This window comes from Haematobia irritans, chromosome 4, assembly GCF_050003625.1.
Source record: "Haematobia irritans isolate KBUSLIRL chromosome 4, ASM5000362v1, whole genome shotgun sequence".
In the NCBI taxonomy this organism is placed as follows: Eukaryota; Metazoa; Arthropoda; class Insecta; order Diptera; family Muscidae; genus Haematobia; species Haematobia irritans.
This window is the reverse complement of record NC_134400.1, coordinates 65854059-65881416: the sequence shown is the minus strand read 5'-3', so window position 1 is coordinate 65881416 and position 27358 is coordinate 65854059. Positions and strand designations below refer to the sequence as shown.

General features: G+C 36.4%; 1 protein-coding gene and 2 long non-coding RNA genes across 4 annotated transcripts in view; all 3 read left to right on the top strand.

Annotated features, from left to right (window-relative positions):
* LOC142232888 (uncharacterized) overlaps positions 1-27358 on the top strand; it is a 158524-nt gene that overhangs the window by 34826 nt on the left and 96340 nt on the right. The window lies entirely within an intron of this gene.
* Positions 225-27358, top strand: part of fln (flightin) — a 71196-nt gene continuing 44062 nt past the window's right edge. The window contains exons 1-3 of one of the 2 annotated variants that reach the window (XM_075303597.1): positions 225-360; positions 16671-16914; positions 16987-17142. In XM_075303597.1, coding sequence (XP_075159712.1) covers positions 16673-16914; positions 16987-17142 — 398 coding nt within the window. In that variant the 5' untranslated portion in view covers positions 225-360; positions 16671-16672. Of the gene's footprint in view, positions 423-16670; positions 16915-16986; positions 17143-27358 lie in introns of both variants that reach the window. The other variant, XM_075303598.1, reaches the window with a different exon arrangement.
* On the top strand, positions 17149-19778 carry LOC142232889 (uncharacterized). The gene is made up of 2 exons (XR_012721240.1): positions 17149-19388; positions 19456-19778. It is a non-coding gene; the product is annotated as an uncharacterized LOC142232889 (long non-coding RNA).

Sequence of the window (27358 nt, the reverse complement as noted above, 5' to 3'; positions counted from 1 at the left end):
CTGCAATGTGGAACGCCGTTCGGACTCGGTTATAAAACGGAGGTCCCTTTTCATTGAGCTTAACATGGAATCGGGCAGCACTCAGTGATAAGAGAGAAGTTCACCAATGTGGTATCACAATGGACTGAATAGCAGATAGTTTGTGGTTTGCCTAAAAACAATTTTAACTTCGCATCTTTATTATTAACAGAAGTAATATTGTTATTTGTGTTACTCAGTGCGCAGACTATTTTCCGCATAGGTGTTAACAAGGGCATTTTATAAGTTATATTCCTTTATGTCGAGAATTTTGAGTTTTAGAAGCTTTAGTCTTTTTTATACTTCTCTTCAAATAAGTCGATTTATCAGTGAACCATAGAGGTGAGAATAAATAAGTCAAATAAGAAGTAGGCAATTAGACAGTTTTATCCTGAAACAAAGGCGTAAGACAATATTTCAATATCCTTCAAATTTAAAAAAAATCTATCGTTATCATTCAGAATACTTGCATTCACGATTTTGTTGTAGAGAGAGATCAAAAGTGACATTATGGTACTATTTCTAGGGGAACATTTTGTTAAAACATCGAAAAAAATAAACTGCACGAAAATTTTCATTTGCTTTAGTTCATATTGAACTTATGTGTACGGTCATCGAACGTTATACTCACGTTTAGTTCTTAAAATTTCTTAAATAAAAATAAGTTTAATTTAGCGTTAGTTTTACTACGTAAAATTTTTTTGTGAACTATTTATTATATGCTCATGAATTTTGAAATTAAATGATTTTTTGTAATTTCAACATGTATGCAAAATGTTGCCAGCAGTACAAAAAGGAGGTTTCTTTTCATTGAGCTAAACATAGAATCGTGCACCACTCATGGATAAGAGAGACGTTCACCACCTGTAGTAATACGGTGTTCTCACCAAGCATGTTTTGGGGTTTGAAATCCCAGCAAAAAAAGCGTCGCCAAAAAAGGAGTGAAAATGTTCTTTTTGGATCCGGAAGTGGTGCAAAATTGGCGCAGAAGCGATGATTTTAACATGGGCTTGTCATAGGACGGATGTCCACCCTTTTAACAACCGTTGCACTGAATTTGTATCACTTCTTAAGGTGTGATGCGAATCCAGTGATTTGGATGTGAATAAAGAAATTTTTTGATATTTTGACGAATAAATAATTTTTAAAATTGTTTATGATTTTTAATGCATTATAACGCTTGTCTGGAACGTTTGGCATCAAATATTTAAAAAAATCGCAATTTTACTAGAAAGAATTTAGCATTTTTTCGGCAAAATTTAAATAATTTGCACTATTTTATTAATTTTTAATCTGTTTTTAACCTATTTGAAACAATAAAATTTTAAATTTCCCATTAAAAATATGAAAAAGCGAGTTATAAAAAATTGACTCGAATGAACTTCATGTGCAGTTAAAATAAAGAACATCTTTGGGAGGACATTTTTGGAAGTGCTTTTAAAGTTGCGCCTTAAGAAGAACTTCCAAATTTTTTTGCTGGGATGTTTTTCCTTTATAAGCACTTCAAAACGAGTCGTTTTCGCCATACTAAAAAACAAGTTCAAAACACAAGTTTTCCTCAAAGACACGTCAATTTTAGAATGTGAACCCACCTAATTTGGAATATACTCCGAATAACATACCCTGTTCAAAATATATGTTAAAATATTGAAATAAATTTCATAGAAAAAAAAGGAATAAACAAAGGCTTTGAAGAACATGGACATGTGAAAATAACTTAAAAAAATTGTAATTATTTGAACATACGTTGCATATATGTGAATTTAGAGTAAATGGGAATTTCGAGATTCCATGGCAACTGTCAAACTAAAACATCTCAACTCGGTGTGAACGGTGAAATGTTTTGGAAAAACGAGTAAGTGGGAACATAGCATTAGGTATAGTGGCAGCCTTATATTTTATGCTATGTTCCCACCGACTCGTTTTCCTCATTCGTTTTTCCAAAACATTTCACCGTTCACACCGGGTTGAGATGTTTTAGTTTGACAGTTACCATGGAAACTAGAAATTCACATTTACTCGAAATTCACATAATATGCAACCTATGTCCAAATAATTACCGCGAGCGCAAAGGGAAAACATTTTTTATGTTATTTTCACATGCCCATGTTCTTAAAAGCCTTTGTTTATTCTTTTTTTTTTTTAAACTTATTTCAATATTTTGAATAAGGTATGTTATTCGGGGTATATTCCAAATTAGGTGGGTTCACATTCTAAAATTGACGTGTTTTGGAGGAAAACTTGTGTTTTGAACTTGTTTTTTAGTATGGTGAAAACGACTCGTTTTGAAGTGCTTATAAAGGGAAAACATTTCAAGCTCCAAAACATGCTTGGTGAGAACACCGTATTAGACTCACATAGACTATTCAGACCATTGCGATACCACAGTGGTGAACTTCTCTCTTATCACTGAGTGCTGCCCGATTCTATGTTATTATCAATGACAAGAGACCTTCTTTTTATAGCCGAGTCCGAACGGCGTTCCACATTGCAGTGAAAACATTTAGAGAAGCTTTGAAACACATTTAGAGAAGCTACGGAGGTGGGATAATCCACCGTCGAAAAACTTTTTTGGTGTTTGGTCGAATCTGGGTTCGAACCCACCACCCTGTGTATGCAAGACGGGCATGCTAACCATTGCACCACGGTGGCTCCTAAGATTTTGGTCGATCTAAGTTTTGCAAGATGTGCCTCAATTTGGACCAAGTTTGAAGCTACCACTATGCCAATACTACTGTGAACAAAACGAAAGCCACTAAAAAATCGTAAAGTTTTTCCTTCAAAAATACATTTTGTTCAGAACATTCACCATTCTACCAAAACAATATATTGTTGCTCGGTACCTATAAGTATACTTATAGGTACCACGCCTGCCGCTAGAATATTTATTCAAAATGTAAACAATTAAAAATTTAAAAAAATACGCTATATTTGCAAACAGATATCTATATATACACTCAGAAAATTTAACGTCGTAACTACAAGTAAATTCCATAATATTGAGTAGTTCAAAATTTTACTCACAGTTAGTTAAATTTAACTATTGATGAACTAAATTAACTCAGTGGAAGTAAATTGAACTTACGGCCATTACCAGCAAAATGGTTAAGAACTCCCAATGAGTTCGTAAATGGACTGAAGCAAATATAATCATGTCTGTTCTGGGTCACACCGCATTGTGCACTACACTATACACTTTCTACACACCACACACAAAGTTAGTTGTTCTGAGTCACACGTGTGAACACTTTTTTCGGACTTTTAATCGAAAAATGTGACAGCTGATTTTTTCTGCAAGCCATATTATTTGCAGACAGAAATTATAAACAAAACATATTTTGCCGGTATAAACATAAAAAATTAAAAGTAAGTGCGTAACTCAAAGCCATAAAATGCCTGCCGGATTTTTGTTAGCAGTGAATAATGTAAGGACAAGAGCAATTTATCAAGAAAAAGGAGACAATTGCGTGATGCTTCAAATCTGTTTTGATTTGTTTTTTTCTATCCCTCCTCAATGTTACTCATGAACAAACGATCGCCGTGTCGTTTTCGTTTTTGTTTTTGACGGCGGAGAAGTTTTTATTTTGGTTTTGGTCAAACAGTTTTTAACATCCATACATTAAAGGAAATTTAATTATAGTGGGCATAATTAACTATTCTGTTAAGGTTTTTCTCATTTGTATTGCTTAAATATTTACAATAATATTGCAAACAAATTTTCTATCGTGGCGGCCTCCATGTGCAGAAAGATATTGGCGGCGTTAGTTTTTTTTTAATTTGCTCAGTGATTTGTGCACCAAGAACACTTTGCAGAATTGAAGATGCCATATTTTTCATGCAATAAATTTGGTAAAATTCACTATTCTTAGCCCATTGATTTTGTAAAAGTTATAATTTAATTACCTTATATTTTCAAAAAGACCTTTGATTTGTTTAGGAAAGCGGATAGTATTCACAAAAATCATAGATAATTTTGCTTAAAACTTTTTTGTGTTAACTTTTAAAAATTGTGGCAACATTATACTTTCGAACACACTGAAAATCAGCTGATTAAAACAACCCCAAAATTTATACACCAATCAGAGGAAATTTCGATTCAAATTTTAGATGGATTTTTAAAATCGTGGTTTCTGACATATATAAGTGACTTTCCCAATAAAATTTGCAAATATTTATAAAAAACATATTAAAGTTTCAGAATCTGTTATTTATTTGTTATAAAAACTTCTAACTTTGCATACGATGGCTGTACACTAAGCCTACACAAAAGAAATGTTCGTGTACATTTTTCAGGTCTATGACGGTGTATAGTGTTGGCCAGAACACCTTTTAAGTGTGACACCATACGTAACTTGTACATGTGTGTACCAGAACAGACACGAATAATAGGGAATACGTATTTTCTCGAACGTACGAAGAAGTTTCTCAGCGTTACTGAACTTTTACTGTACAATATTACGAAGTCTAGTTGGACACGAAATTTCCGTTTTTAGTATAAATAAACTAACGATGAATGTCAATTCTAACTACCGTTGAGTGAATCTATTTCTAGACAATAGTTCGTCTCCGAAACATGTGCTCGTGTGGTGTTTCTAAAAATAGACACCCTTGACTGTGTGTGTTAATGACTTGATGAACAAAGTCACATTTGGTTGTTGATGAGTATAAGAGGTAAGTGGCCCAGTGGATAGTGTGTTTAAAGGGTGATACGGTCAAAATTTGGTCAAGGGAAAACACGTGTAAATCGGTGAAATCGTTTATTTAAAAAATCAAATTAAATTTCTTTTTCAAGTTCAATTAGTATAAAATTCAGGATTCAGTTAGGCTTTCGCTTTTCCAAATCCGAATTGCCGGGCCTCACGCTTCACACCTGCCATCAGATTTTGTACAGCCACCTTGTCCACCTTCTTCGCCGCAGAAAGCCAGTTTGCTTTGAACTGCTGCTCGTCCTTAGCAGTTTTTTTGGTCTTCTTTAGGTTCCGCTTGACAATAGCCCAGTATTTCTCAATTGGGCGGAGCTCTGGCGTGTTGGGAGGGTTCTTGTCCTTGGGAACCACCTGCACGTTGTTGGCGTACCACTCCATGGCCTTTTTACCGTAATGGCAAGATGCCAAATCCGGCCAAACAGTACGGAACAACCGCGTTTCTTCTGGAAAGGCAGCAGACGTTTATTCAAACACTCTTTCACGTAAATTTCCGTATAAAACTCCTGTCCCAGAAGCTGCTTGTAGTCGGCTTTGACGTAGGTTTCGTCGTCCATTACCACGCACGATAAGATATCTGAGTGGCAAGTTTTGAGGGAACATAACTTCTCAGATCATCGCTACATCAGTTTCAGATTGGCTGTTCGTACTTCAAAGACCATATTTCCGCCAAATGTTAGGAAAGCTGATTGGAATAGGTATAGGGAATCGTTCAATGTGATGATACCGGAAATGCCGGAGACAAATATGAGTACTGTGCAAGATATCGAACACGCAGTGGAGCGGATTACTAAGCCCTTCAACATTTCACTGAAAGCTGCTTGCCCTAGAGGAAAGCCAAGGGGAAAAATCGGCCGCCATGGTGGACTACGGAGTTAAGTAATATGAGGAAATCCTGCAGGAAGCTCTTTAACAAAGCAAAGTCCACAAGAGCTCCGGAGGATTGGGACACTTACAAGATGAATCTGAGAGCATATAAACGAGAACTGAGAAGGTCTCAACAAAACTCTTGGGATGATTACTGTAGCAGTATTGAGAATACGTCAGAGGCTTCCAGACTACGGAAGGTACTAGCATCCACTAACACTGCTCCAGGTTTCATTAAAACATCGGAGGGAAATTGGACAACGTCCAGTGAGGAGACGTTGGAGGTACTTTTGTATACACACTTCCCTGGAAAACAGACGGTTGAATCACGTTCCGGCGGTGTAACAGAGGCTCAGCGATCATTTCCTATCGAGGAAATTGTGTCGGAATCTAGAATAAAATGGGCTTTAAATAGCTTTGGACCATTCAAATCCCCCGGACCTGATGGAATTACTCCGGAGGAGTTACAGGCAGTGGCTGAAAGAATTATCCCCTGGTTGACGGTGATATATAAACGATGTGTAAACTTAGCATATATTCCAGAAAAGTGGAGGGAAACAAAAGTCGTCTTCATATCTAAAGCAGGAAAAGCCTCTCACTCGAGTGCGAAGGATTTCCGACCAATCAGCTTATCATCATTCCTACTTAAGACCCTGGAGAGGACGATAGACATGTATCTTAGAACTAGCGTGGATTCAAGTTCGCTCTCGAAACGAAAGCATGCATACTCGAAGGGCCGGTCTACTGAGACCACATTGCATGAACTAGTCAGCTTTATTGAAAGCTCACTATCTGTCAAAGAATACACAATCGTGGCGTTTCTAGACATCGAAGGGGCGTTCAATAATGTCCATCCGAGCTCGATATTAAATTGACTGACAACTCTGAATGTTGATCCAGGTATACTTAGGCTGTTAGACGAACTTCTAAGGAAGAGACGCATTTCAGCCACACTAGGACAAGCAAACATACAAAGGTATGTGAACAGAGGCACTCCTCAAGGAGGAGTTCTATCAGTTCTAGCCACCGTGGTGCAATGGTTAGCATGCCCGCCTTGCATACACAAGGTCGTGGGTTCGATTCCTGCTACGACCGAACACCAAAAAGTTTTTCAGCGGTGGATTATCCCTGGTGACATTTCTGAGGATTTCAAAGCTTCTCTAAGTGGTTTCACTGGAATGTGGAACGCCGTTCGCACTCGGCTATAAAAAGGAGGTCCCTTGTCATTGAGCTTAACATGGAATCGGGCAGCACTCAGTGATAAGAGAGAAGTTCACCACTGTGGTATCACAATGGACTGAATAGTCTAAGTGAGCCTGATACATCGGGCTGCCACATAACCTAACCTAACCTAACCTATCACCTCTTCTTTGGAATGTTGCTGTAAACGACCTTCTGGTTTCCCTAGAAAAAGAAAGGATACAAGTGGTGGCATACGCAGATGATGTGGCGCTAGCAGTCAGGGGAAAATTCCCATCAACAGTTCGAGATATTATACAGAGAGCCCTCCGGATGACTGAGAAATGGGCGAAAGATAATGGTCTTGGGGTAAATCCAGCAAAGACAGAACTAGTCATGTACTGCAAAGATCGCAAAACTCCCACGGTTAGGCCCATTTCCTTAGGGGGTACTGAAATTCCCTTTGGTGAGTGTGCAAAATACCTTGGCGTTATTTTGGACAGGAAGCTGAATTTTAGGCTTAATATTAAAGAGAGGGCGAGAAAAGCCACGGTAGCTTTGTACTCGTGCAAAAAGGCAATAGGGAAAAAGTGGGGACTAAAACCAAAAATTGTGCATTGGCTATACACGGCAGTAGTTAGACCTATAATGCTATATGGTGTTGTAGTCTGGTGGCCGGCACTTCAGAAACCGACTTGTTTAGATAAAGTTCAGCGTATGGCGAGCTTATGTATCTCAGGCGCATTTAGTAAGACAGGAACAGACTCCCTTAATATCATGCTACATCTATTGCCTTTAGACATTTTGGCCAAACAGTCAGCTGCAACAACGGATGTGCGGTTGCGCGAGCTACCGCTGTGGTCGGAAAAAATGTACGGTCATAGTTCGGTCCTCAAAGTAATGCCAGATGTGCCTAACGCAGTGGATTGCACCCTGGCAAAACCACTTTTCGACAAAAAGTTTGAAACTCTAATTCCCAACAGTGAGGCGTGGTGTACACAGACCCCGGGGAATAAAGAAATTGAATGGACAAGTGGGGTTCGGAGTATATTCTAAAGATCTGGGAATTCGAATAGCGAAAAGATTACCTAATCACTGTAGTGTTTTTCAGGCTGAAATATTGGCAATAAGAGAGGTGGTGAATTGGCTGAGAAGTAATGTTCCAACAAATATTGGCATTAATATATACTCAGACAGTCAACCTGCAATAAAATCCTTGGACTCTGTGTTCCTTAACTCGAAAACGGCCATAAACTGCCGCAAATATCTCAACGAGATGGCTGAGCAGTACAATATTCACCTAATATGGGTGCCTGGCCATAGGAACATACCGAGAACTGTGAAGCAGATGTGTTAGCAAGGCTAGGAACTACCTTACATATTCCAGGGGAACTAGAATCTGTTGGTATGCCTCTGGCCACCTGCAAGCTCTTACTGCGTGAGAAGGCTGTTAAGATGGCCAATATTCGATGGGAAAATTGCAAGGGTTGTAGCGACACCAAGCAAATATGGCCCCATTTAAACTTAAACCGCACACTAGATATGCTAGTGTTCTCAAGGCGTCAGATAGCACTCCTGATATCTGCTATAACGGGTCGCTGCCTGATAGGCGAATTTGCAAAAACTATAGGTGCGAAGTATAATGACTATTGTATAAGCTGTCATGATGTGGAGGAAAAGGAATCAATTAAACACCTCTTGTGTGAGTGTCCTGCTTTTTGTGTAAGGCGTAAGCGAATTTTAGGCAATTTGTTAAGCAGTTTGTTAATGTTTTTGGAGCAATCTGGTTGGTTCCACAAAAGTAAATAATAGAGAAGGTTCAGTGGTTAAGACTAGAAGTGCCCAAATATAATAGGTACTTTTAGTTAAATGTGGTATCACAATGGACTGAATAGTCTAAGTGAGCCTGAAATTTAACCGGGCTGCCACTTTAACCTAACCTAACCTAACCTAACCTATTACCACGCAGTCAAACTTCGTCAGCATCGTCGTGTACAGCCTCCGGGATCGCGCTTTGGTCGTCGTATTTTGTTTATCATCGCGATTTGGAGTCACTACCTTCTTGTAAGTCGATAGTCCGGCTCGTGTTTTGGCTCGATGCACGGTTGTAGACGATACACCCAGCTTATTTGCGGCATCTCGGAGAGAGAGGTTAGGGTTTCGCTTGAAACTACCGGCAACTCCCTTTGTCTTCTCAGCGGCTTCCTGTTTTCGATTTCCCCCCGATCCAGATTTCCTGGCTTTCGACAAACGTTCCCCAAACTCTTTAATTACATTTGTAACGGTTGATTTGGCAACTTTTAGCGATTTTGCCAGCTTTGCGTGCGAGTAGCTCAGATTTTCGCGATGCGCGAGCAAAATTTTGATACGCTGCTCTTCTTGCTTGGACGTCATTTTGACAACTAAAGAGTGAATTCCAAAATCAAAATGAGAGCAACATTCTATACACACACCTTCAAAATGAGGGGTGTTCAGGTTTTTTAAATGCAAAATTGAAAGAAATACGTCAAGTTTATATTGACCAAATTTTGACCGTATCACCCTTTAGTTAGAAAACTGATGGTACGCGGTTCGATCCTCCGTCCGGACAAAAGGTAAAATTTTATAAAATGATAAAAATAAAATCCAATAAATGATTCTAAAGGATTTGTACTACAGTAGAGTAAGTGGTTTGTACTAAATACAATATGACATGTAGAAATGGGGATCCTCCCCCTTGATGTATCCTTGCTCCAAGTCACCAGGTGGTCTAGGAAATCCAGAACATTATTTTTTTCGTTTTTAAAAAATGTATTATTTAGTTAATTTTTTACTTCTGAACAGTTAAATTTTAACTTGACAAAAGTTAAAACAAATTACTAACGTATAAGAAAATGTTGAACTTACTATGGGTACATGCTTCTTTAGCGACATACGAAGTTCAATATTAACACTGGTTAGTTAAAAATAACTCGCTAATGGGTTCACTCTTCTCTGAGTGTACAATTTGTGCGTCATACCAAGAGAGTTGACGAAAGATATCAATACATATAACACAACGAGAGCATCAAATGATAACAAATATTGATTGCTGTTCAACTGCTTGAATGTGTTTGCGGGAAACTGGGATTGCATGAGTGTGTTCGTATTGGCTATAGGGTTATTTCTGGACTTTTTCCATTCTCGGGAAAAAATTTTTTTCTTTTAATTTCCCGGGATTCCGGTCAAAGGGAAACTTGCTTCGATGTGGAATATATTTAGACATTTGAATAAATTAGAAATCACATAAAGCTACGGTAATAAGGCATAATTAACAATGTATATTATGTATATTATGTACAATTAACAATGTATATTATGTATATTATACTAAAATAAGTAATATTTTGTAATATGTTAGGTTAGGTGGCAGCCCGATGTATCAGGCTCAGTTAGACTATTCAGTCCATTTGGATACCACATTGGTGAACTTCTCTCTTATCACTGAGTGCTGCCCGATTCCATGTTAAGCTCAATGACAAGGGACCTCCTTTTATAGCCGATCCGAACGGCGTTCCATATTGCAGTGAAACCACTTAGAGAAGTTTGAAACCCTCAGAAATGTCACCAGTATTACTGAGGTGGGATAATCCACCGTTGAAAAACTTTTTGGTCGAAGCAGGAATCGAACCCACGACCTTGTGTATGCAAGGCGGACATGCTAACCATTGCACCACGGTGGCTCCCTAATATTTTGTAATAACAAAATGCAAAAAGTTTTTACAGTGGTAACAATGAACAGTCTCTTCAGATATAGGGGGATTGTTTTGTAACATTAAAACTTGTATGGAAATGAAAGAAACTTATTTCGATGTCACAATCGTAAAACAGAGTCACTATATGCACGTTTCGGTCAATATTCCCAGAAGGAATACACCATCTATATTTATATAAATTAAAGTAACTATTATAATAAAAGTTGTTATTTTACTATTTCATAAACACATCCATGCAATAATTATGAAAATAGGCTGGGTGAATAATTATGAAAATATTTTGAAATTATGCAATTGCAGAAGTGGTTATATAAAGTAAAATGACCCATTGTTTATAATGGTTTACTTAGTCTACCAGTCTATTGGAATGCCGGTTTCCAAAAATATAATGATAAATAATTAGGAAGAGCAACCTTATTTTAACCAATTCGTAGGCCGTTAGAACCTGGGTAGAACCCACAACTATATATGTCGGACAAGGCAACTATTACTACTTGGAACTACATTCAAATAGGAGCCCAGCAAAAAATTTGGAAGTTCTTTCAAAGGCACAACTTTAAAAGCACTTCCAAACGATGTACTCCCAAAGACGTTCTTTACTTTAACTACGCAGGAAGTTCTTTTAATTCAATTATTTATAACTCGCATTTTTCTTATTTTTAATGAGTAAATTTAATTTTTTTTTTCAAAAATGTTAAAAACTGAGTAAGCATTAATAAAATGGTACAAATTATTGAAATTTTGTCGAAAAAATTCTACATCCACTCAAGAAATATTGCAAATTTTTCAAAATATTTTAGTTCAAATGTTTCAGACAAGGCTTAGAATGCATTAAATCATAACAAATCATAAAAAAAAATATTTATTTGGCAAAATATGACATTTTTAATTCACACCCAAAACACTGAATTCGAAACACAGAGTAAGAAGTGATGCAAACTCAACGGCTGTTGAAATTGTGGTCATCCGTCCTATGACATGTCCATGTTAAATTCATCGCTTCTGCGGCAATTTCAAATTCACTACTTTTTTGGCGACGTTTTTTTTTTTTTGCTGGGAGAATGCAATTTCCAAAGTAATTGAAAATGTTTACTTAAATTATTTCATTTCATAGTTTATTTTATCTAAACAAAAATATCAAAAACAATTAAATTATATATTATTCTCTACTTGGGCTAAATTATACCCCATTCAGATGGGGCTCAAAATGGATTTGAATTCTCTTATTTACAAAGAAAATGACAGTTGACAATAGTTAAAGTAGATTTTGGAAGTTAATGAGAATTTAATTTACCCAATGGTACTAAAAGTAATGTTTTTGTAGTATATATCCCTCCATTTTATATAAAATGGAGGGATATATACGAAAAAGCGAATTGCCGGGAAAACCCCCAGCAAAAAAATTTGGAAGTTCTTCCAAAGGCACAACTTTAAAAGCACTTCCAGAAGATGTACTCCCAATGATGTTCTTTATTTGAACTACACAGGAAGTTCTTTTCATTCAATTTTTGCTTTTTTAATATTTTTAATGGGTATTTTTAACTTTTTCTGTTTCAAATTGGATGAAAACAGTTTAAGAATTCATAACATGGTACAAATTATTAATTTTTTTTTTTCCAAAAAAAAAATGATAAATCCAATCTGAAAAAATTGTGAATTTTTGAAAATATTTGAGGTCAAACGTTTCAGACAAGCGTTAGAATCCATTAAAAATTATAAAAAAATTTTATTTTACAAAATATCCACAATTTTTTAATTTACATCCAAAACATTGAATTCAGATCACATCTAAAGAAGCGATGCAAATTCAGTGAACCGGCTGTTGCACCACTTCCGGATCCAAAAAGAACATTTTCATTAGTTTTTTGGCGACGTTTTTTTTGCTGGGCCCTAATTTGAATATTAAAATGTGTATTCGAAGAAAACAGAGCGGCAAAGTAAATAGACATTTGAGAAACATGAGCATGTGTTTTTGCCAAGAGGGTATGTGAAAGATCAGTAAAGTGCTCAGTAAAGATCATTAAAGGGCTTTAATATACTTATTTATTCACTTCACGAATGCTGTAGCTTCTATAACTATTGGAGTACCTCTTCGTCTTTTTGTTTTGTTTTATTAACATCCGTTTGGAAATCTTTTATATTATTTACTTTTTTAATTTCCTTTGTCTGAATATTTGGACTTACTCCAAGTAAAGAAATGATGTCTATGTACAATGGTGAGCAAAACCGAGTGCATGCTTTCATTTTTTGCAATCTTTATTAAATACAAAATATTAAAATAGGCCCATACAAATTGGAGAATCGATTCGTAATAGAGGCAATTTCGTGTCACGTACACAACTTGACACCAAATTGTAGTTAAACGCGAATCGTGAGTTAGGGATGACAAATCAAATTTTTTAATTGTACCAACTTGAATAAAAAAGCGTACCTTTTGGGTTAAAATTGTACCAAATTTTAAAAATAATGAAAGGATAATGTTCGACATGAGGACGAATTTGTATGTCCCGGTAACGAATGAAAATGAGCTAACGTAACATTTCATCCCAGTGATGAATTTTTCGTCGTGGCGATTAATTGCAATTCATACCTGTGATGAAAGTATTTCATCTATGCAATTATTTTTTTCGTATCTGCGATTATTTTCTTTCATCCATTCTTCAAAATTACGATTCTCCTTCGTCATCGCTACAAACGCGATCGTCACAGCAATGAAAGTTTTTCCTATATTTGATATAATCGATTCATCAATTTGATGTAATCGATTCCCCAATTTTCTGCTGATAACGTCAACGCGTTGGATAAAATAAACATCCAAAAAATCTTCGTTGTTTACTTAAGGATCAAAGACAATAAACTTTAGGAAGATAGGAAATTGGCTACTGAGGAGATCAAACCATTTACATACTTTAGTTTTTTTTTTATCGAACCAAACGCGTATACGACAATTATTGACATAGCATTAAAATGCAAATAAAAAGAAATTAAGTGCACGAAATAAATTTCTATAAAGGAGAAAATGTAATTTTTGTTGTTGTTGCGTAAACTTTAACCTTGTTTCATTAAGAAAGTTTTTCGTTTAAAAAATAAAAACGAAAAACAAATAAAAAAGATACAAACATGTATGGAACTAACAACATTTGGTGTGACGCAAGCCAATTTCCTATCTTCCTAAAGTTATTGTCTTTGTTAACGATGTATTGATTGTTATCTGCACAGAAAATAACACAGCTGATTTTAAACGATTGGAAATGTAGTTTAAAGCGACTACCGAATAACTAGGTTGTTATTATTCTTGTTATCCTTTTTTAACGATGAGATTCATCGTTAAAATTGAATACAGAATCCCAATACAGAACGCACGAACCGATTTTCACGGTTTTGAATTCGTTCGAAAGGTCTCAGGCTCCGTGAGGTTTATAGCTAAGAAAATTCAAGAAAAGTTTCAACGGAAAAGTGAGAAAATATTTTTTATATACAGCGCCTTCTCTGATGCAACCCCAGAACGGGGTTTGGGTTTGCTGTAGAACGATTCGCATTGGGATTTAAGACTTGTGGATTCAGTTGTTTCATCAAATTCGTACCAAAAACGAACGCTGTTCGTAATTATCATCACCGCATGCTTTCCTTCACAACCAATTCAGTTATGGAACAAATACAAAGACGACATACATATGTGAAGATATTTTGCATCGCTTGTGCATTCAAACGCATAATCCTGACATCCAAATAACCGATGAAATCTACAATGAAGGATTGGTTCTGATTGAGGATCAATGAATGATTGCGCCAAATCGATCGATGTGCGATGCATTCAACCAAGAATTAAATCGAGAGCTGCAATACAATGGTGTATCACAATTGCAAGAATTCGTTCGAAATAATGTGCTGTTGCTGAATGAACAGCAAAAACTTGTATACGAAACATTAATGCAAGCACCTGAAGGAACAGGGAAAACATTTGTTATTTCATTGATTTTGGCCACTATTCGATCATGATGTGACATAGCTGTCGCGTTCATCATCTGGAATTGTGGCGACTCTTTTAGATGGCTGTCTTACTGCGCATTCTGTGCTTAAGTTGCCACTCAATTTAAACACAATTGATACTCCAACATGCAATATTTTCCGATCCAGGGAAATGGGCAAATTGTTGATGCAATGCAAGCTCATTGTTTGAGCTTGCATTGCATAAGAAATCACTTGAAGCACTTTACTTCACACTGAAGGATCTTCGGCGAAGTAACAACATCTTTGGCGGTTTGATGATATTGTTGGCAGGCGATTTCAGGCAGACGTTGCTAGTAATTCCCCGTGGAACGCCTGCAGATGAATTGAATGGTTGCCTAAAGGCATCACCTTTATGGAATGACGTAAAAACATCGCTAAACACTAATATGAGAGTTCAACTTCAGAATGATCAAATTGTGCACAATATTCCAAACAATTTCAAACAATAGCTGTTGGAAATGGAAAAGTCGCAGTTGATACGACATCTGGATTAATTACTTTCTCCAACGACTTTTGCCGATTTGTAGACTCTCAATTACATCTTATTGCAAATGTTTTCCCAAACATTATTGAGAATTATCATTCTTGTCGCAAAGAATAATGATGTACACGCACTGAATTTCACCATTCAATCAAATTGTAGTAAATTATCCAACGGAGTTTTTGAACTCTCTGTAGTTACCAGGATGTTCAGCACATAACTTGCAACTCAAAGTGGGAACGGTTATTATGATATTGCGTAATTTGAATCCACCGTGTCTTCAGCGGTACTCGACTTTCGGTAAAGAGACTTATGCCGAATTTGATTGATGCAACCATTATTAACGGAATGTACACTGAACAAAATATTAACGTGATATTAAAGATTACGCAACCCAAATTTTAGGACGCGAAATTTACAAAATATTAAGGACAAATTTTTTTAATATAATGAAACTTTAATTAAAATAAAGTTTATAATCTTTGCTTCAAATTTTTTTTCATTAAATTTAGAACACACATTTTGTAAATTTGCGTCCCACCATTAAAGTCGCATGTCTTTGAACTAAGGCTAATTAACCTCAAAGTAAATAAACATATTTTTGATTTAATGAAATTGTCCTTAAATTAACTGAAATATTGAAACTTTAAATTAAATATAAAAACGCTTCAAATATAGGCTAAGACTCATTTTGACGATTTAGCGTCTTTAGTTTAAAGTTGTTTTTGGAATTAAGAAAACATTTTTTACTTTGAAGTATCCGTTATAATTTGGATTTTTAAACTGGCATTTGTTTGTACGTGAGTACCTTTATTAATAAACCGCGAAAAGAGAATGTAAATTTGATAAATAAGATCTGTATCCTAATTTTAATTTTATTGGTCTAGAATTTCAAAGAAGACGCATCTTTAGCTCGGAATAGCTACCAAAATCCTTAAGGGAAGTTCAAATTTTTAGATCCAAATAAACTTTTTTTGAGTGTACGCAGGTGAAAATGTATGTATTCCTCTAATACCATTGATTCCGACTGATCTTCGGTTTGACTTCAAACGATTGCAATTTTCAGTTCGCAATGACAATTAACAAGTCGGAAGGCAAATCGCTTACAGCCTATTTCTGATATCCGAATTCTACTCTTCGTTCGCATACAAAACGAAAATCAGCTAATTTAGGTTTCTCTAATACGGCGTTCTTTATAAGCATTTCAAAACGAGTCGTTTTCCCCATATAAAAATCAATTCCAAAACTCAAGTTTTCCTCAAAAACACGTCAATTTTAGAATGTGAACCCACCTAATTTGGAATGTACCCCGAATAACAGTAAATAAAAAGTTGAGGAAAAGTTGGTGTTTTCCGATATTTTCGAACATGTTTCTTTTGTTCTGGAACCATGCTTTAACACTATTATTAGTAAGCAGTATGGTAGAAAAGGGGTCTGGTACGGGATGAACAGTTTACCCACCTTCGCCATCTAATATTGCTCATGGAGGGGCTTCTGTAGATTTACCATTTTTTTCTTTACATTTAGCTGGAAATTAGCATGCAAAGAATAAAATAGATAATAATATTAAACTCGAATCAGCAATACGTCCCGAAATCTCACTGGAAAAACATAATCTTCAAACTTTCAGGTTTATGATGACTATTATTAATAGCTTTTCCTTTCTTCTTACTCTAGAAATGGGAGATGAAGAGGACCCATGGGGAGCAGATGACTCCGAGCAACAACCAGAACCTGCACCGGTGGCACCTGAAGAAAGTAAGCCGTCTCAACCGGCGTCTCAGGATGCACCCCCTACTACAGATGCACCCCCAACTTCAGCAGGTACAGTCACAACAGAGGTAGAAGTGGCCCCACCTGCCCCAGCAGTGGAAGATGATGGCTATAGAAAACCCGTACAATTATATAGGCATTGGGTTAGGTAAAATTTTATATATATACATATATATCTATTGGAAGTGTTATGGTAAAACAACTGAGCTTTATATTGTAGGCCGAAATTCTTGCAGTACAAATACATGTATAACTATAGGACAAATTACTATGACGACGTTATTGATTATTTAGATAAGCGGCAAAGCGGTGTATCGCGAGAAATTCCCAGACCTCAAACATGGGCCGAACGAATCTTAAGGAGCAATTATTCCAGGTGAGACATGCACTATTATTGAAAAAAAAAATTGAGCAAAAAACATGTTCGGTATACAGTGACCCACATAAGTATTGGCACACCATTTTGTTTAAACACCATATTTTAAAAGTGATATGAAGCTATTTTAAATTGAAAAATATTTTAATTTGGATTGTAACTGCATTAAGAATATAGATCATTTTTTATTTTAGAACTTTTTTTTTCAATATTTAAATTATAAAAAATTAAAACAAGGCATATTTTTGAGGAACAAAAGTATTGGCACAGGTAGTTCTAAATTAGTTTTTTGGTACATTTACTGCTTTTTTGTTTTATTTGTATCTATATTCCCCCATTCTTCCATCAACACTGTACCAAATTTCATCAAAATCGGTTAATAATAGTAGCCTGAATACTGCGAACAACAAATATATGATCAGGCGGACGGACATCAAGGGCTAAACTGACTCAGGAGGTGGATCTGAGTCGATATTTTATGCAGCTTAAAATCAATATTTCTAGTAGGCACATTTTTTCGCAAAATTGGGGATTTTTTCGAATTCGCTTCAGTACAATGGTTAGGTTAAAGTGGCGGCCCGATAAAGTTTCAGGCTCACTTAGACTTTTCAGTCCATTGTGATACCACATTTAACTAAAAGTACCTATTACAGATGGGCACTTCTAGTTTTAACCACTGAACCTTCACTATTATTTTCTTTTGTTGAACAAACCAGATTGTTCCAAAAACATTAAAATACTGCTTAATTTAACGTTTTCCAGGTCCGCCAGTAATCTAAAGCTATACGCCCCTAAAATTCGCTTACGCCTTACACAAAATGCAGGACACTCACACAAGAGGTGTTTAATTGATTCCTTTTCCTCCGTATCTTGACAGCTGATACCAGTAGTCATTATACTTCGCACCAATAGTTTTTGCAAATTCGCCTATCAGGCAGAGACCCGTTATAGCAGATATCAGAAGTGATATCTGACGTCTTGAGAATACTAGCATATCTAGTGTGCGGTTCAAGTGTATATGGGGCAATATTTGCTTAGTGTCATTACAACCCTTGCAATTCTCCCATCGAACATTTGCCATCATGACAGCCTTCGCACGCAGTAAGAGCTTGCAGGTAGCCAAAGACATACCAACAGATTCTAGTTCCCCTGGAATATGTAAGGCAGTTCCTAGCCTTGCTAACTCATCTGCTTCGCAGTTCGCCGGTATGTTCCTATGGCCAGGCACCCATATTAGGTGAATATTGTACTGCCGTTTTTGAGTTAAGGAACACAGAGTCCAAGGATTTTTATTGCAGGTTGACTGTCTGAGTATATATTAATGGCAACATTTTTTGGAACATTACTTCTCAGCCAATTCGCCACCTCTCTTGTTGCTAATATTTCACGCTGAAAAACACTACAGTGATTAGGTAATCTTTTTGCTATTCGAAGTTCTAGATCTTTAGAATATACTCCGAACCCCACTTGCCCACCCGTCAGTGTAGAAATCTATATATCATTTATTCCCCGGGGTCTGTGTACACCACGCCCCACTGTTGGGAATTAGAGTTTCAAACTTTTTGTCGAAAAGTGGAAAAGGCAATAGATGTAGCATGACATTAAGGGAATCTGTTTCTGTCTTACTGAATGCGCCTGAGATACACAAGCACGCCATATGCTGAACTTTATCTAAACCTGTCGGTTGCTGAAGTGCCGGCCACCAGACTACAACACTATAAAGCATTGTAGTTCTAACGACTGTGCATAGCCAATGCACAATTTTCGGTTTTGGTTCCCACTTTTTTCCTATTGCCTTTTTGCACGAGTACAAAGCTACCATGGCTTTTCTCGCTCTTTCTTCAATATTAAGCTTAAAGTTCAGCTTCCTGTCCAGAATAACGCCATGGTATTTTGCACACTCACCAAAGGGAATTTCAATACCCCCTAAGGATATGGGCTTAACCGTGGGAGTTTTGCGATCTTTGCAGTACATGACTAATTCTGTCTTTGCAGGATTTACTCCAAGACCATTCTCTTTGACATTTTCGCGGTTACTTTATTAAATAGTGCGATTCAAAATTTAGCTCCAGTGCTATGCATTGTCTTTTTTATCATGTTTTTATTAAGATTTAACACACTGAAAAAACAGTGAACCCACCAGGAAGAAAACTTTTGAATAATTTTAGAAAATTTTGAATATTTTTAGAAATTTTTAACTAAACAGTACTACAAGAGCTGGCATCACGCCGATATCACAAAAATAAGTAAATATTTTTCGAGAAATTCAAGAAAATTTATTAGACTTAAATAATTTTTTTTCACTTGTTAAAGAAAAATCTTGTGGTTTGAAGAAACAAATTGGAGTTAAAAATTGCAAGAATGTCTTTAGTGACATACGAAGTTCATGATGGACGTTTCTGTAGTAAAATTTACAAATTTAAAGAAATAATGAACTATTTTGTGAGAAATACGAATTTAGTAAATCTTTATGCTTAATTTGTGTATAATTTTTCCCCGTTTTTTCATTTATCTAACGTACGCAAAAAATATTGATGTAAAGGAAACTTACTCCAAACATAATAATTGTATGAACTAAAATATAGTTAAATTGTCTTTAGTGAAATAGAGAGTTTACATTTTTTTGAGTGCAGGAATATATTTATTTTCATTTATAATTTTGATTGTTTTCGAAAAAGTAATCGCGAAATTTCTCAATGTTGTTTTTATAGAAGAGAAATTTTCGTCCTCTTGTTTTCTTAATACTCTCTGATGTCTTCAGAGAGAATAAAAACACAAGAGGACGAAAATTTCTCTTCTACAAAAACAACAAATGTCAATCGTATAGATGCCGCACAATGCCTGCAGCTTTGGTATTACCGACGTTGAGGTCGAAGCGCTGCTTTGATAAATTTTTTATAAAGGCATCGGCAGTTTAATTTTAAATTGTCTGCCAAAAAATTTAAAGGAATGAATACATTCATAAAAAAGAACATTTCTTACTACAAAGTAGGTTTCAAATCCTATTTTCTTTACATTTCGTAATATCGGCAGAGAACTGAACTGGGTGGCGCCGACGACAACTGTACGATATTTGAAAGAAGCGCCGACAAAAACTGCTGATATTAGAGAAATTTTCCTCATGACTGCCACCTACTGACGCAGTTTCGCTTCACAGTTTCGTTTTCTTGTGTTTTTATTCTCTCTGATATCTTGTCATTTTCATCGTAGTGATGAAGAACGAATTATAACCGGTTGATCTTAATAAAAATAAAGTCTCAACATTTTAATGATTTTGTGGCAAAACATAATTTTCCAGGTTGAATTAATTTATATAGAATGCACTACTCGCAATATACAATCATTTCATAATTAGTCAATTTGTTAGTATCGATATTGGTATTAATCGAACCGGATTGTATTCGAATATCGAATTAAAAACACATCACTCATCTAATGGATTTCATCTTTTTGATTTCTCGAGCTAATTTTCCACGCATTGTTCATTACAATAAAAAAAGGAGGTTTATGAAGACGATAAATTTACATAATATTGGTAGGTATGAATTATGTTGGTCTATTTCTGTAATTCTCTTATTTGGCTTAGTATTTGGAAAAATTGCAAAAATTTTATACAGTGAAAAATTAATAGGCATTGTCCAAAACAAGCAATTTATAATTTTATCAAAGAGTTAAAGAGGGGTAGGCTAGGTTAAAGTGGTAGCCCGATTAAGTTTCAGGCTCACTTAGACTATTCAGTCCATTGTGATACCACATTTAACTAAAAGTACCTATTACATACGGGCACTTCTAGTTTTAACCACTGAACCTTCACTATTATTTTCTTTTGTTGAACCAACCAGATTGTTCCAGGTCCGCCAGTAATCTAAAGCTATATGTCCCTAAAATTCGCTTACGCCTTACACAAAATGCAGGACACTCACACAAGAGGTGTTCAATTGATTCCTTTTCCTCCGCATCATGACAGCTCATACAGTAGTCATTATATTATACTTCGCACCAATAGTTTTGCAAATTCGCCTATCAGGCAGCGACCCTAGTGTGCGGTTTAAGTTTAAATGGGGCCATATTTGCTTGGTGTCGTTACAACCCCTGCAATTCTCCCATCGAACATTTGCCATCGTGACAGCCTTCTCACGCAGTAAGAGCTTGCAGGTAGCCAAAGACATACCAACAAATTCTAGTTCCCCTGGAATATGTAAGACAGTTCCTAGCCTTGCTAACTCATCTGCTTCGCAGTTCCCCGGTATGTTCCTATGGCCAGGCACCCATATTAGGTGAATATTGTATTGCCTTTTTCGAGTTAACGAACACAGAGTCCAAGGATTTTATTGCAGGTTGACTGTCTGAGTATATATTAATGCCAACATTTTTTGGAAAATTACTTCTCAGCCCATTCGCCACCTATCTTGTTGCTAATATTTCAGCCTGAAAAACAACACAGTGATTAGGCAATCTTTTCGCTATTCGAAGTTCCAAATCTTTAGAATATACTCCGAAACCCACTTGTCCATCCAATTTGGAGCCATCAGTGTAGAAATCTATATATCTTTTATTCCCCGGTGTCTGTGTACACCACGCCTCACTGTTGGGAATTAGAGTTTCAAACTTTTTGTCGAAAAGTGGTTTCGCCGGAGTGTAATCCACTACGTTAGGCACATCTGGCATTATTTTGAGGATCGAACTGTGACCGTACATTTTTTCCGACCACAGCGATAGCTCGCGCAACCGCACATCCGTTGTTGCAGCTGACTGTTTGGCAAAAATGTCTAAAGGCAATAGATGCAGCATGACATTATGGGAATCTGTTTCTGTCTTACAGAATGCGCCTGATATACACAAGCACGCCATACGCTGAACTTTATCTAAACCTGTCGGTTGCTGAAGTGCCGGCCACCAGACTACAAAACCATATATCATTATAGGTCTAACCACTGCCGTGTATAGCCAATACACAATTTCCGGTTTTAGTTCCCACTTTCTTCCTATTGCCTTTTTGCACGAGTACAAAGCTACAATGGCTTTTCTCGCTCGTTCTTCAATATTAAGCTTAAAGTTAAGCTTCCTGTCCAGAATAACGCCAAGGTATTTTGCACACTCACCAAAGGGAATTTCAATACCCCCTAAGGATATGGGCTTAACCGTGGGAGTTTTGCGATCTTTGCAGTACATGACTAATTCTGTCTTTGCAGGATTTACTCCAAGACGATTATCTTTCGCCCATTTCCCAGTCATCCGGAGGGCTCTCTGTATAACATCTCTGATTGTGGATGGGAATTTCCCATGACGATGTGACTCTAGCAGTTAGAGCCACATCGTCTGCGTATGCCACCACTTTTATCCATAAACAAACCAGAAGGTTGTTTATGGCAACATTCCAAAAAAAAGGTGATGGAACTCCTCCTTGGGGAGTGCCTCTGTTCACATACCTTTGTATGTTTGCTTGTCCTAGTGTGGCCGAAATACGTCTCCTCATTACCAGAACCATCCAAATTTTCAACCACCGTCACATCAGCCGCTTCAATTGAGTCATCAAGGGCTTCCTCTTCAAAGATCTCGGTGACTCTTTCAACAACCCGCGGTTCAGCTTTGGTACATAAAACTTCTAATTCACCGTGTATGTTGTGTTAGTGGCAGCTCCACGGAAAAATAAAAATTATACTTGTTCCCAGCTCCATTTGCAAGTAAATTGCTTGTTGGGCCGAGAGTCACATACCCTGCAACATCATCCCACAAAAGAAAATTAAATACACGACACTGAGTAAGTGTTATTTTGGTATTTAAATAAATTCAAGATTCGCAAAATCTTGAAATAAACAAACAACTTCACTGGAACGATAGAGACAACTAACCATTTGAGCTGCTGAATTTTGTTTACGAATTCTGACAGCATCAGCTGGTCGTGTCTAATGCGCTTTACAGACTATCAGCTATTCCGGACGGAATGTCGGTGTTCGTAAAGAATCTTACAGTGTGTCGGATCGATACGACTTGTCGGCGATGACTAAATAATCGGTAAATGTGTTATCGATCCCATAAACATGCAGCAGTATCGATTATGCCTTCGGACTTAACTGATCATGTGCACAATATATGGGATATGTTCGACACGAGCACTGTCGTCCGGAATAACTGATAATCTGTAAAGCGCATAAAGGCCTGGTTATGCATCCAAAAACGGAACGTAAGCGTAGCGTGGCGTGTCAGCTGTTTGTTTTTGCTATACAACAGCCCATACAAACGATTACTTAACTTTTCCACAACGTAGACGTGTCGTATGATTCAGAAAAAACAAAAGTTGGCGTGTCGTTGTCGTATCAGCTGATCGAAAAAAACTAGCGTCATCAATTGAAAGAAGAGGGAAAAAGTTATTTAGTGAAAATAAAGTTAATTAATACATAAAACTGGACTGTGTTCGTTTAAAATGAATGAAGAGAAGTTAATATTATGCGTGCAAACGCATGAATGTATTTATAATAAATTCTGTGCAGAACACCGATTTCCCGAAAAAAAAGCAACAGCCTGGAAAAGAATTATTTTTTCTATATAGTCTCCATATGTTTAAAAGACTTAGATTCACTTCTATATCACTCCAGTTCATTTTGAATTTTAAGAAAATCAACCTTTTGCGCCTCTTTTTGATAGTTTGTTCATAAGCTATCTGATCATATGCTACGTTTTTTTCAATTAGGCTAATCGCCAAAAAATCATACGTTGCCGTTACGCTACGGCTACGCTACATTTTTAGATGCATAACCAGGCCTTTACACTCATCGAACAACAGCGTTGCTCCAAAACGTACTACACGATATTGGGGGTCGGCAATGCAGTATTCCAAAGGTGCGTTTCCACGATTGTCACCTTATTGCATTGGCGGTGTTTAATATTTGTAGAAAATGGAAAATGCTAATATCAACAACACCTCGAAATAGCATTGGTTCTCTTAGAATCAACAAACTCCAACAACTAGAGAAAGCAAATGTTGAACTCATTGAAAGAAATCAGAAATATGAAATACTCTGCTTACAGCTACAAAAAGAATTGAAATTACTGAAGAATCAACTAAATAATCAGACATATGAAACCGACGAGGAAGACCTTCAAGAGGAAGTCGGTCGCTTTGAAAATCAAACCGAATCGTCCAAACCCGAAAAGCCAAAAAACCAATACAATGAATGGCAAGTTGTCAAGCATGGCAAACGATCTAGAGAAAGCCCAAGTAGATCGAATGCCAACAAAAAGCACGCCAACTCAGAAACAACATATTGCCTAAGTAAGAGACCATCAGAATCTTAAAATCGGTTTGCCGAACTCGGCGAAGAAAATGAGGAACAACAAATACTACCTCCACAAATTACAAAGCCTCCACCAATCTTTATAGATAACGTTGCTAATATTCAACCCTTATTAGAGCTTTTAAACCAGTACGTTCCGCAACAATTTGAAATCAGAACACTTCGCAACGACCAAGTTAAAATAATTTCAAAACAACATGAAACTTATAAAAAAATCGTGGAAGAATTGGACAAAAAAGGCACCGAATTTCATACCTACCGACCAAAACATGAACGAGGTTTCAAGGTTATCCTCCGAAACATGCATTCATCAACAGATACTGAACAACTTAAAAATGAACTGCTAACTAAAGGCCACGAAGTGAATCATATTTGGAATATAAAACAATATCGTACCAAGGAACCACTTCCTCTTTTTGAGGTAGAACTTGCCACGAAACCTAACAACAAAGAAATTTATTCCATTACACGTCTCATGTCAAGTATAGTTACTTTTGAACCACCTCGACCAAAGAAAATAATACCACAGTGTTCCAACTGTCAACAATACGGGCATACCAAGACATATTGCAGAAGAAAACCCATATGTATAAAATGTGCAGGTAATCACGAATCCAAATCGTGCTCGCGAAGGAATGGGGCAAATGAGGTAAAATGTGCTACAGACAAATCTATAGTAAACATTACCCACCTCGCAGACCACCTGCAGAAAACCAGTACATTCCAGACCAACCTTCAATGGCTACACCTCAACAACAAGAAAATACAACTTATTCCCAAGTTACCCAAAACCAAACCACTAATACAGCACCAAATCAACGCCAAACCTTAAATAATGGGTCAATATCAAATCCCGCAAATTCAGTAAAAGAAATGCTAAATAATCTTAACATCTTGACGCAGCAAATGACTAGTCTTCTTTTGAATATCACAAATAAACTTACCTTTATTCAGACATATTAAGAGTCTACGTATAGCATTCTGGAATGCCAATGGCTTATCCCAACATACACTGGAAATAAAGGAATTTCTGAGGCTAAATAAAATAGACATATTTCTAATTTCTGAAACTCATTTCACACAGAAAAGTTATTTCAACATACCCGATTACGAGTTTTATCACGTAATGTATCCTACTGGGAGGACCAGAGGTGGCTCGGGAGCACAAATTAATGAAAAGATTAAACATCATCAAGGAATTCATTTCTGTTCAGAAAAAATACAAGCAACAACTATTATTATTGAAGATTGGCTTGGGCAGCTTGCAATTTCGTCAATATATAGCCCACCGAAAACATAAAAAGTAGAATATGTTACATTTTTTGAAACACGTGGGAATAAATTTCTTGTTTGCGGAGACTATAATGCGAAGCATACATCTTGGGGTTCACGTCTCATCACACCAAAAGGGAGACAACTCTATTATACCATGAAAGAGCTCGGCTTAAAAGAAATATCGCCAAATACGCCAACTTACTGGCCGACTGATACTCAAAAGACTCCAGATCTTATCGATTTTTGTGTATCATCTGGATCATGCAAATGCGTAACAAGCTGTGAATTGTCTTCTGATCATTTTCCAGTCTTTTTAACTCTTGATTCAAACTATATCGCAGAGAAACAACCATGTAAACTTCATAACAAGAAAACTAACTGGGTTTATTACCGTTATCTTATAAAATCAACTGTAAACACAAATATTTCCCTGAAAAGTGAACAAGATATAACTAGAGGGGTAGAACAGCTTGTACACATTATCCAACAAGCTGCATGGAACTCAACACCGCAGAGTAGCTTAAATCAAGATAAAAGATGTCCAAATATAGTCCTACAAAAACTATCTGAGAAAAGAATGACGAAAAAGCAATGGCAAATAAGCAAATCTCCTGAAGATAAAAGAATCTTGAACAAAGCTACAAGAAATCTTCAAAATTTACTCCGAGAACTTCAAGAAAAAAAACTTGAAACTGAAATTCTGAATTTAGGTCCTATGAAGTCTTCTGACTATTCACTTTGGAAAATGTCCAAGGCTGTAAATCAATACCGCAAAGTAAACCATCCAGTTAAAAAAGCTGAAAACACATGGACCAAATCTTCGTTAGAGAAAGCTAAGACTTTTGCAGAGTATCTAAAAACTGTATTTACTCCAAACTCATCTGAAGATACCCCAGCATATATCCAAGAATATCTCGTCGAACCACACCAACTTGACTTGCCAATCAAAAAGTTTTCGAAATCAGAAGTGAGAAAGGAAATAAAGAATCTAAAAGTTAAAAAGTCACCAGGATATGATCTAATTACTCCCAAAGTTCTAAAAGAATTGCCAAATGAGGGAATAAATCTCATAAAATATATATTCAATGCTTGCCTAACACGATGTTTTGTTCCGCCTCAATGGAAAGTGGCACAAATCAGTATGATTCCCAAACCAGACAAGTCAACAGAACAGGTAAATTCGTATCGGTCAATAAGTCTGTTGCCAGTGCTCTCAAAAGTGCTGGAAAAATTATTTCTTTCACGTCTAACGCCTATCATAGACCAAAAAGGCTTGATACCAAAGCACCAATTTGGATTCAGACGAAATCACAGTACAATTGAACAAGTACACCGCTTAGTTGAGACTGTAAACAAATCATCTGAAAACAAGCAGTTTTGTACGGCAGCATTTCTTGATATATCACAAGCTTTTGATAAAGTATGGCATGAAGGCCTCCTTTTACAAACTCAAAATGCTTTTGCCAATAAATTATTACTTATTCTTGAAATCTTACATACAAGATAGATATTTTTATGTAAAAGAGGAGGGAGAAATTAGCCAAATCGAAGATATTAATGCTGGGGTCCCACAAGGTTCGGTACTTGGTCCTTTATTGTATGTACTATTCACAGCAGATATCCCTGTTGGCCAACAAACTTTGATA